This window comes from Diabrotica undecimpunctata, chromosome 4 (assembly GCF_040954645.1).
Source record: "Diabrotica undecimpunctata isolate CICGRU chromosome 4, icDiaUnde3, whole genome shotgun sequence".
Taxonomy (NCBI): Eukaryota; Metazoa; Arthropoda; class Insecta; order Coleoptera; family Chrysomelidae; genus Diabrotica; species Diabrotica undecimpunctata.
Genome location: NC_092806.1, coordinates 2,979,878 through 2,992,645, shown reverse-complemented (window position 1 = coordinate 2,992,645; position 12,768 = coordinate 2,979,878). Strand labels below are relative to the sequence as shown.

The following is a 12,768-nucleotide window of genomic DNA, read 5'->3' as shown; positions in this document are numbered from 1 at the left end:
GCTTTAGAAAAAAATGTAGCACTACACTAGCTATACAGAAAATTGTGAGAGATATAGTTGATGGTTTGGAGGAAGGTCATTTTGTGTTTTTGACATTGTGTGACTTACCCAAAGCTTTTGACTGTGTTTCGCATGAATTACTGTTGAAAAAAATGCATAAATACGGTATTAGGGGAAACACTCTTAATCTATTTAGATCATCGCTAACAAATAGAAAACAGGCAGTTTTTCTTAATAATAGCTATTCTGAGTTTAACACTGTCGAATATGGTGTACCTCAAGGTTTGATATTAGGACCTACTTTGTTTCTTATTTATCTGAACTAACTATTTCACTACACTTTTACTAAAATGTGTTTGCTTCGCAGATGATACATCTCTTAATAATACTGATATTGATCAGCATAATTTAAAAATTAAAATATAAAGTGATACCCAGAAAGCAAAAAAAAACCGGTTCTTACTAATGGGCTGAAGTTAAATGAAGAGAAAAATCAAAATTTGATTTTTAGTTCCGATTGGAAGTGTATCTCAAGAAATAGTGCTAAACTATTAGGAATCTTTCTAGATAATAATTTGGATTTGAGTAGTGCTCATACGTATTATTTAAATTCTAAACTTGCTACAAGTACATTTTTAATACGCAACTTAGTTTATATGATTCCTAAAAGTACCCTTAAAATGTGCTACTTTGCATTATTCCATTATCATCTGAAGTACGAAATAACTCTTTGGATTAACTCTTGTCACGCAGATCGAATTTTTAAACTACAAACACGAGTAATGAGGAAGTACTCTCCGCTAACCTCCTACTCCTCTGTACTCAGCTCTTGCAAGAGCAGAGTATAGAGGACACTGTAAACCTTTATTTTCACCATATATACCTTCACTCTATAAAAATGAGAAGCTGATTGAAATTCATGTCAACAAAGGTAAGTTTAACATAAACTCCAACTTCCATGATAAAGATACAAAATCTAGAGATGCACAACGTTTTTGGTTGACAAAGAGCATAACAAATTCGACCGATGTTGGTTTGTATAATTTTTTGCCTATTATGACAATATTTCATGTTTTTATATTTTTATTTAGTGTGTTTGCTGTTTCTTAAATTATTAATATTAAATATCTGTTTGTAATGTTCAAATTCGCAAAAATTTTATATGTATGTATGTAAAAAGTGTCACTATTCCTTTGACTTGTCAAAAACAAAACTATTTTTGTATATTCACTAAATAAATTTTATTCTATTCTACCTAGGGAACCCCTCCTAATCTACTGACCTGAGAAATTCCCCAAATACACTATCTCTATTACTTTTGTTACCAAAAATTTTAAAAAACGTCAACGAAAAAGTGCATGTAAACTAAAAAATGCCTATTATTGGTTTATTTCTTAAAGAAAACGATAAAAATCCAAATCATGTTTGAAAAAACTAAATATTATATTTACATGAAATAAAAATATAGTTTTTTCTTGAGAAAACCTACAATACAGTTTGTAGACAAAAGCCATAGAGATGAAACAGGAAGATATAGGTTACTAAGAAGAACGTAAGGCTTGTGTAGGATATGTAGAGAAGTCTATAAAGTCTGGCAGTTTATTAGGGTCCGTCGGCCAATTATAGTTACTCCAGTAGATGTAAATTTAATGTTCTTGCCTGTGATGCTGTTAGTAACTCCCGTCCGTTTATTTCTGTTTGTCGCTAGCCACGAATTGTATTTTTTGCATTATAGTCACTGCCTGCTACGAATCTATTACCAAGAAAATATTTATGTTATTTCTTCTTATTACCAACCAATTGCATCTACAATCACCCTACTTAATTTTTTCTCTCTTCCTACTATGTAAGGCTAGGACGACAACAGAATAAATCTTATGTTAAACTTTCATAACGAATAAGTCACTTTTGGAGAATCGTTGAACTTTTTGCGAGAAGTCGTCTTCGAATACGAATCGACCTACGAATAAATTCAGCGTAATTCTAGTTTGACAATTTATTTGTTGGGAAAGCTCAAGTTCTGTATTATATTTTTTACCGATCACCAAATTAACAGTCAATTTTTTAGGATCAACAAAATTTTCAAAAGAAATAAAAATTAAATTTTTAAAATAATAAACATCTTGAATAAAAGGGCTGGTCTTTTCACCTCCACATTAATATTGTCTAATATCTAACAGTAATATCTAACAGATAGTTATCTGAAGGATAGACATTTATTTATAAAATAAAGAGTACCCGTCTAATAAATGTAAACTTTAAAAAGATCAAAAAGTTTAGTATTGTCTTCATTTAGCAATTCATCTTCAAAATTGTCTTAATTTTGTTTTGTTGCTAGGTTATACTCGTAGAATGTTACTGTAGGTTAGAACGGTTGAATCTTTCCAAGTTTACAGCCACTTCCACCGGACAAAATAGCACCGAAACCTTCTCTTTCATTCAAAAAAAAGTTATGTTGCATATCTGGTTCTAATACGAAAATCATTATAAAAATTGAATTGTTAAGTAGACTTCTTAAAAATGGCTTTACTTTATAATCAGAATCTCCTTTGTAAGAACCAATTTCTATTATCTCCATTTAAACTTCTTATCAAGAATACAGAATTATTTATTCCCTTCTACCTGGTAGGTACCTAGAACCTAACCCAGAAACCTAAACTAAGCTAGACAAAACATATCTAAAAAGTATCAGGAAATTGTCAGAATTTAAAATCAATATTCCATATTTGTATTATATAGAAGATTTATTGAAAGTTTTGAAAATTTCCTTTTACACATTAATTATATTTATTTTATAATTATTAAAAGAATCTGACAACCTAGGTACTTTGTGCATATTTTTCATTTTGGAAACCGATACTACTACTATTAAATCAATAGCACCAATATCTCTTAAAAAAAGGTTAATTAATCCATTTTTTTAAATATCCAAAATATAAAAATATTAAATCACTAAACTAAGTAAATAAAAATTTTATACCTACTTTTATAATAATTTATTAACAACTATTTACAATATTTTCTCAGAATATAGATTACTGTCGGTTTACTTAATCTGAACATTTTAAAAAGTCTTTGTCATTAAAAAATAAAAATAATATTCTGCATAGGTATTCTCTGATTTCATTAAATATTTTAATATAAATGTCTTTAATCTACACTAAACAATATTTAGGTTATTATTTTGATTTAGCGATAACCTATAACTTAATAAAGAACTACAATAAACACAATTTATTTTTCAGATAACTTTTTATTCAGTGGGTACAAATATTTTGTACTTTATATGTCATATAATTTTAATTTATTTTATCTATCAGTTTATTTGTTCAGATAACGCTTGAATTTTAAATCTAACCTAACATAAAGCTTTAAATTATTTTGCATTAAATTATAACTTAAAAATAATATTATAATAAATTAGTAATTATAAAAATATTATTATAATTGATTATTAATTATATTAATTAATCTAATTATTACAGTATTATTAATTAAACATGTCGTTTCAAGAACAAAATATGATTGAAATGTCAGATGTTGGTAGTTCAGATTCCTTTCCTAGATGGCGTCGTTAATTTACTGGACAAACGGTGTGACTTGTCATCATAGCATTTTATATAGATCTTCTTCTACTTCAAGTGCCCTCTCCGCTACGGAGTTTGGCAATCATCATTGCTATTCGTATCTTTGAAGCTGTTGCTCTAAATAATTGGTTAGATGTGCACTGGAACCAGTCTCTTAAATTGCGCAGCCAAGATATACGTGGTCTCCCCACGCTTCGTTTGCCCTAAATCTTTCCTGGGATAATTAACTGGAGCAATCGGTACTTTTTCCATCTCATCACATGCCCAAGATATTCCAACTTTCTTCTCTTGATGGTGATCAACAGCTCCCGTTTTTTGTTCATTCTTCGAAGAACTACACTATTTGTTATTTTGTCTGTCCAAGGTATTTTCAAAATTCTTCTGTATATCCACATTTCGAAGGCCTCTAGTTTATCGGTATTGCTCTTGTTTAAAGTCCAAGTCTTTACTCCGTACAGCAGTATTGAGAAGATGTACCATCTAACCAATTTTATTTTCAGATTTAAGTTAATGTTATGATTTCCCAGAATGTCCTTCATATTAATAAAAGCAGCTCGAGCCTTTCCAATTTTAGTTTTTATTTCTTCTGTGATGTCATTGTTGTTATTAACGCTTGTTCTCAAATATTTATATTTGTGCACCGGTTCGATTTCGTTATTTTGAATGTACAGGTTTGCATTCAATCTTTGTTTTTTTTGAAATAATTATGAATTTCGTCTTCTTGACGTTCATTGTTAACCCTTTCTCTTCACTAGCTGTGACTACCTTGTTTAAAATAGCTTGCAGGTCTTCTACTGTCTCCGTTATAAAACCGTATCATCTGCGTATCTAATATTATTAATTGGTTGGCCGTTAACTTTTATCCCAATCTCTTCTTCCTCCAATGCTTTCTTCATAATTTCTTCCGAATAGAGATTAAATAGCATTGGTCACAGCACACATCCTTGTCGAACTCCTTTTTTAATTTGAATTTCATTTGTTGTGTTATTTTCGATGCGTGCGACTGCCTTCTGATTATAATACAGAGTAGATATTATTCTTATATCGCGAGTGTCTAAGTGTTTAGCTTCCAAGATCTCTAAAAGTTGGTCATGCTTGACGTTATCAAAAGCCTTGTTGTAATCAATAAAACAAGGAAATACATCTTGATTCACATCCAAACACCTCTGTGTCAAGATGCTAAAGGCAAATAATGCTTCGCGAGTTCCATATCCGTCCCGGAATCCAAACTGAGTTTCTCCGGTATCTTCTTCCAATTTTCTGTAAATTCTATTGTGAATTATTTTGAGGAATATTTTTAAGGTATGGCTCATCAGACTGATTGTGCGATGATCACTGCACTGCTTAGCATGAGCCTTCTTGGGAAGAGGGACAACGGTTGATCTTAGCCATTCTTCAGGAATTATACTGTTTATATAGATAGATTGTGTTAATTGTTCCTGACTTATCTTCTACTGCGATACTTGTGACCTGTATGTGACGATTTTGATAATTTTGTAGTCCATAATCCTGCAAGCCGTTTTTCATAATGACAGCAGCTTTACCATAGGCGTTGTAGAAATCGAGGGAAAGAGAGGTAAAGCAAAAATGGGGAGCAGATTTAAGGATCTGCGGCGCAGGATGTGCGGACAAAGAAAATTTAAATGAAGAATACAAGTAGAAGTATAAGAAATAGCGATGCTAAAAAAGAAGATGGAAAAGAAGAAAAATGTAGACTATCGATCGATGTTGAACCAATTACGTTACACAGTCGTAATAAATAAGATGAGAGTAAACTAAAAGTGTTAAATAATGTTTTTACTCTTATATGGCCTGGACTATTCTTTTATTATCTAACATTTACCTGTATGATGAGAATAATTATTCTACTTTATTATTCAAATTAGGATTTGCCATAACCACATGCATACACTTCAATTATTTCATTAATTAAGGTAATTTTGGCAGTTAATAAATATTGCAAGCAATCTTCCAGACGTAATGTTAATACCTCGTAAAGTTCGTATTACTTTATTAACGAGCTCTGATGCTCTCTTATTTTGTGCATTCAAGTTATAATGCAATAAGCGGTAGGTTATTAGATATTTGATAAAATTATTCGAGTGTATATATATTAAGTTGCTCGTTTGGAAAGCTCGTTGGGTATTACTAGGGCTTTGGTATGAAGTATATATTTTATGTATACGTTGAGCAATTAGAAATAAAAGTGGTTCTAAGAAATAACATTCCTTATTGCTATAACAAAATATTGCTCTTAACTATATACCTTAAATTCAACACTGAATGTTTGAAATATTATTGTACATAGTACAGGTTCATATTCAATGTCCTTCTTTTTTATCTTGTTAAATTTTTTTCTTATAAAAGAGAATTAAGGAATTTTATGATGTATAAAATTAAACAGAACATCTTTAATATTTTATAACATCTACAACTGAAGAAACTGATTCTTCTTTTTCTTACGGTGACTATCCGTTCCAGATGTTGGAGATTAGCATATCTACTCTAACTTTAGTTGCAGCTATTCGGAATAGTCTGGTTGTAGACGTATTAAACCACTTCCATAGCTAAGGAAGCCAATATATTCTTCTTCTCCCTAATCTTGCTTTCCATATGCTTTGTTTTATTTCAGTAGAGTGGTCCCAATAACTGTTTATGTTAGTATCAAGATATGTGTAGCTGTTTATCCTGTCAATTGGCCTTTGAGGATGTGTATTTATTATTTCGCGCATCTACGCTGTCTGCAGAAACTACTATGTCCTCAGCATATCTAATGTTGTTTAGACGCACTCGGTTAACTAAGACACCTTCCTGTAGTTGTCCTAGTGCTTGCTCGAAGATACGCTTCGAGCTAAGATGTTTAATAGCACTAGCGACAGAAGGCATCCTTGTCTCACTCTTCTATCTATGGAAATTATCTCTGTCAACTGATCATCTACTTTAATGTTGGCATTAGTTGTAATTTAATCATATATAATTTGCAAGTCTCTATCATTTAAGAGAGTCTCTCAAGGGCACCTCAAGAAGAATAAATCCCCTGGCTGCGATGATATCACGGGAGAGCTCCTTCAGAACATGGGAGACAAAGGATGTTACATAATGTGGAAACTTTGTAATAAAATTTGGAGATGCGGAAAGTGGCCCAGAGAATGGCGCACATCATTGTGCATACCAATCCATAAAAAAGGAACAACTACAAAGTGTAGTAATTATCGTACCATCTCACTGATTTCCCATCCAAGCAAAATATTACTAAGAATCATTAAACGCCGTTTGCAACAATACTTAGACAAACAAATTCCCCAAGAACAAGCGGCTTTGTCAAAGGGAAGGGTACGAGAGAGCAAATCCTTAATATGCGGCAGCTCATAGAAAAGGCCCGCGAATTTAAAATTCCAATAATAATCTGTTTTCTAGACTACCAAAAGGCATTTGATTGTGTGAAGTGGGAAGTTCTCTGGACAGTTCTTCATGAGATGGGAGTTCCAGATCATTTGGCAATATTAATTAAAAACTTATACGAAGATAACTCAGTTAAAATAAGAATTGAAAACCAGCAATCTGATACCTTCAAAACCAGCAGAGGTGTACGACAAGGGTGCATACTATCTCCAGACCTGTTCAATTTATATGGAGAATACATAATGAGAAACGCACTCGATGGATGGAGAGTCGGCATCTCCATTGCAGGAAAAAAGATCTCAAACTTAAGATTCGCAGACGATACAACACTGATAGCAACATCTGAAGAGGAGATGTCGAGACTGATAAAGAGAGTAGAAACCGAAAGCAACAAGTGTGGGCTCAAGATTAATAATCAGAAAACCAAAATCATGATTGTGGACCACGGGAATATGCTCCAAACAATAGGCGCCCTAAATCAATTCGAGAAAGTAGACGAGTTCACGTATCTAGCATGTTCCTTAAGCAATGCAGCCTCCTCCCATACGGAAATTCGCAGAAGAATAGGGATGGTCAAGAACGCGATGAGTCGACTGTCAAAAATGTGGAAGGACCGCTCTTTATCCAAAAAACTCAAAATGAGACTGGTACGGACACTCATTTTTTCAATCTTCAGTTACGGTGCCGAAACATGGACAATAAAATCAGAGGATAGGAAAAGGATTGACGCATTCGAAATGTGGTGCTGGAGACGAATGCTACGCGTCTCGTGGACGGAGCACAGATCCAATCAGTCGATTCTCGAAGAGCTAAACATTCAGACCAGACTCTCCTCTCAGTGTCTTGCAAATGTTTTAAAGTTTTTTGGCCACATTGCGAGAAGAGACAATGAGAACTTAGAAAGACTAATTGTGTGCGGAAACGTAGAAGGACGTAGAGGCAGAGGACGCTCACCTATCCGATGGTCAAATCAAGTACAGAAAGCCACTGGAGAGACGTTTTCCGAGTCCATGAGAGCAGCCCAAAATCGCAAGAGATGGAGAGAATTGACAGCCCGCATTGTAGGAAATCACGATCCTCAGCAATGAGGAAACGACAAGAGAGAGAGAGAGAGAGAGAGAGATCATTTAAGTCCGCTTGTTTAAAGATGGATATGAGCTTGTCATGTTTTATTCTATTAAATGCCTTTTTGTAGTCAATAAAACAAATATATACATCACAGTTAACATCAACCTTTGCCTCGTACTGCCTTATGTGAAGCATTTTATTCCCGTTAGCTGTGGCAGCACTATCTGGGTATTGTACGCCATTACGGTTTAAATTCTAAACAGGATAAAACTGATGTATCATTTTACACACGGGGCCAAAATGATGGTATGAAGGGTAGTTCACAGGTTTGTAGTGCTTTGTATCACCACTTAACTGCTTTTTTGTGGCTCGAATCCAGCCATAATGAAAATTAATCTATTTTTGTTGGATACAGTGCTCAAAACAAAAACTACATTATTCTCTCAATATTCAATGAGGTGGTTTAGATGAAGGACATAACAATTAATATTACTTTTCACGTACGAGGGCACAGTTATTTTCCAGTAGATCGTATTTTCGGAAGAGTCGAAAAAACATTACGCACAACTGGAGAAGCTTTGTTACCAACTGATTACCATATTTTATTTGCAAAGTTTGGAGATGTGTTTATTCTCGGCAAGGACTGATTTACTTATGACTGGAAAATATCGGTTAGGAGGCACCTAATATCCAAAATTGACTTCAATATAACAGTTTTTCATAGGTTTTTATACACTGTTAAAAAGAGAGAAGAAATGGTCATCTTTTAATCTTAACAGAGAGGTCTTAGGACATTTAATAAACAAAAAAAAGTTAATAAAAGATGTTAAATTACTTCTAAGTAAGCTAGGTATTTTTGAACAGCATTCTGCTATATCATTTTGACAGGAAATTTTATCAGCTGATAAACGTAATGCCGTTGAAAACTCCATTTCAGTTGACAATGATGATGATTGAATAACTTTTAAAAGCTGTTTTGTCTAACATTACCTATTGAAAACTAGGAACAAATAACAAAATTTCATTAAATATCCAATAATTTAGTTTACTAATTAAATGTTATCCGATATTAATCCTATTAAATAGCTTGTTATTCGAAAAGCGTGTTAAATCCAGGTCATGTCATTTTAATTTTAGTACTTCCAAAGCCATAAGATTTTTGTGTGATTTAAAATATTTTAGAAATAAGCTCTTCAATTATTTGTAGATATATTTGCCAATCAATTTTTCTGGACCAAAGATAGATTTCAATCGAATCGTCTTCATATTTTTTCCTACTTTTTAATAAAAACAAAATATATTGACATGAATTCTTACCTTGAATTTTTTCTTGCTGCGTCTGCGTGGGCGCCGTTTGTATTCTCTCCACAGCAATTAACCATATCAGGAAACATTGCAACCAATACACACCGACCATAGTTCTTACCGAAAGTAACCGTACGTATAAGTCACTTACTCACATTTTTAAATTCACGTAGTGGTAAAAAATTGGCCCAGGAGTTTTATTTGTATGGTGAGTCGAAAATTGAGCATCACTTTAAACGTTCAGATTGCGCAGTCAAGATAACATCCATTCAAGGTAGGAAATGCCTGAAACAAAAATTGTCTATTAGTAAAACTAAAGTAACTTACTCTTTTCGTACTAATAAAATCATTATTTGTTGAATGAAAAAGACAGTAAAGATTTGATTTCACGTACAAAGCGTCTATGTATCTGTTTATACGTATTTCGCCTTAATAAGGCTCATCAGAACAGCTATTCATTCATAGGCGTTCTCAACGTGAAAAACAAATCTTTCCTTTCTTTAAGAAGCAACACTAAAATGGCTTCGAAATGGACGCAATAGCGACATCTGATAATAAATCCGCAAAATAGTTTCATTATTTGTTGTTCAAAATATACATTATTGGAGTTAAAAAAAAAAGAACAATTTTTAACATTATCATTCAAAAATTCTATCCAATTTTCTTCAGCTAATTCAGCTGAAGAAAATTGGATAGAATTTTTGAATCCTCTTGAAGTTTCTGCTGGGTAGGATCGTCATTTTAAGACTGAGAACCCTTCATCCATGCTTCTTACTATTCTTACGACAGGTTTTTTGCGTATGAATGTTTCTTTTGCTCCTTCATTTGCAAATCAGGTTGGATTTTTTACAGAACTGAGAATTTATTGAACAAGTATTTTATGATATATTTGCTTTTTTTTGTTTATTATGAAGACAGTACCAAGGGATAGTATAAACAAAAAGATAGATGAATCTTTATTTAAATCTTTTTTTTTGTAGTGCCTATCCGACTCGAAAGTTGGCGACCATCTTAGCAATCTGTATTTGCAAACTGCGACCCTGAAAAGATTTGTGGTTGTTGTGTTGAACCACATACGTACATTTTTCAGCCAGGAAATCCTTCACCTTCCTGGTACTGGTTTTCCTTCTACTTTTTCCTAGAAAATAGAATTAATTGCAGCAACCGATATCTTTCGCTGTTTCTAATGATGTGACCAAGGTATTCGATTTTGACTGTTTTTATTGTGGTTAACTCTTTTCCTTTTTGCATTTTTAATAAAACGTCCTGTGTAGAAATGTGGTCGGTATAGGATATTACCAGGATTCGACGATAAAGCCACATTTCAAAAGCCTTAATTTACTTGCAGTTAGCGTCTGTGAGAGTCCACAACTCAACTCCGTACACTCAACAGTATAGGAAAGATATAACATCCTAGTAACCTGATTTTTATGGGAAATAATAAATCATAACATTTGAATAGCTTAGCCATTTTCTGAAATGCAGATCTTGCTTTCTCTACCCTACATTTTATTTTATCTCTGAAGAGACCTAAAGAGGTCGAAATACGTATAAGAGACTTGTCGCTGCCCTCTATCGAAACAAAAATCTAATACCATCATTATGTTTTATTATTTTACTTCGTTTGGAGTACCATAAACTGAATTCAGTAGGAATTTTGACCATGATGAACGGCATGTGGAATGCAATTTTTGGATTCCCTTGCCGAGTAATTTATCAAGCTGTTTGCTTTGCAAGTTTTAGAAGGCACAGTGGTAAAAATTTGAATTCGGTTTCTTTTTTTTGTTTTGTTTTTATATGACGTAGTTACGTCCGTATATAGTGTTACGATAGATAATGACGCATCATATGACTCAAAACTGTAAACAAATTTATTACTCATATCTTTTCTATTCAAGTATTTACTAGATCATACACCGGCCGGCAGAAGCCGCTATAAAAAACGAGTATGGTGTGACCTTCCAGTCTTTTCGCCAAGGGTAAGGAAGGCCGACGAGTTTCTAGACGTATGGGTTCCCCTCCGATATAAAAAAAAAACCTGCTTTGGATGGAAGGTCATCAATTCTTCGCCATAATTCTGGATAACGGTTATTTATATATATATATAAGACATTTTAGTTAAAGGAACAGTTAGTTTTTGAACATCGCGTCGAGTTTTTAAAACGCACGTATTGTAATAGATGTAGATAAATTATATAATTATTAGTGTAAGATAAATGAGTTATATTGTACAAATAAAGACTTTAAATAAACTTATAAGTGTTATAACTGTAGAACCTTTAATAATAAATAAAAATAATAAATTAGATTAATAAAAACAGTACAATAGTTATTTTGATAACTATTGTCTAGGACGGGAAAGATTTTTGTTTTGATTCAGAGCAGTGGCTATACAGCTCTGAAGAGACCTACAGAGGTCGAAATATAAGCAGCTTGTTGCTGCCCAGTATCGAAACAAAAATTCAATACCGTCATTATATCTTATATTAAATTAAACTGACACACAAAATACTGAACAAGCTAGCAATGATAATAAATTTTAATAACCAAATTAATTTAACGATAATTTGAAAACCAAAGTACTAAAACTTTGGTTTTAATTCACTCCATTAAAATAACTCCCCCGTAGCCAAGTATTTCCAACAATCGCTAATCAGCATTCAAGATGTATTTCCGCTTTGGTATTCAAGGTGAATCGAATACAATCTTTCTTCCCGAGATTCTAATTGGACGATAAGACGTTTCTGGAGTGTCCGTGGAAGTCCGTGAAGGCTCTAAATATATTTCCGGCTTTGAAGTTGCACGGATTTCCCCCAAAGTAAATTATTGCATTAAGACTTGTCCAAATTACTAGTTTAAAGCATTCAACTTAAGTGTGAGTTTAGAGACTAGAATTTTGGTCAAGTGTCGCGTCCGGAATACAAACTAAGAATAGAATAGAATGGAATAGATATATTAATCCAGTAAAATACGGCAGAAAAGAGGGCAAACCTCGGAATGAAAGATAATAATCTAAAAATTTGCATATGTCTTTATTTTGATGATATAAAACTTACCTCAAAAGCCTCATATAATCACGTGTCCGCGACTTAAGATATTAAAGGTCAAAAGTCACGAAAATGAGTTTTCTGCAAATATCTCGTTTCCCTTACACTTTATGACATTTAAGGTGGTAAGAAAAATTGTAGAATGGAAAATTCTCTTCAATTTTTGTTTTAAGTACTTTTATGTACCTTCAACCCTTCTTAAGATAGAGCGCAAAGAGTGGGGGACCGCTTACCTGTGTATACGGTAACGTGAAGTCAGCCAGTAGGATTCAATAAATAATAAGTTATATAGTTAATTATTCACTTAAAATACTATTATTATCATTAAATTTTTATTATTTATTATTTAATAGACTATA

General features: G+C 32.7%; 1 protein-coding gene across 2 annotated transcripts in view; it reads right to left on the bottom strand.

Moving 5' to 3' along the window:
• The window catches only part of LOC140439043 (alkaline phosphatase-like), a 586,651-nt gene that overhangs the window by 297,470 nt on the left and 276,413 nt on the right, over window positions 1-12,768 (bottom strand). For both annotated transcript variants that reach the window (XM_072528682.1, XM_072528683.1), the window contains one exon: window positions 9,375-9,647. In XM_072528682.1, the coding sequence (XP_072384783.1) occupies window positions 9,375-9,474 (100 nt within the window). In that variant the 5' untranslated portion in view covers window positions 9,475-9,647. The remainder of the gene's footprint in view (window positions 1-9,374; window positions 9,648-12,768) is intronic.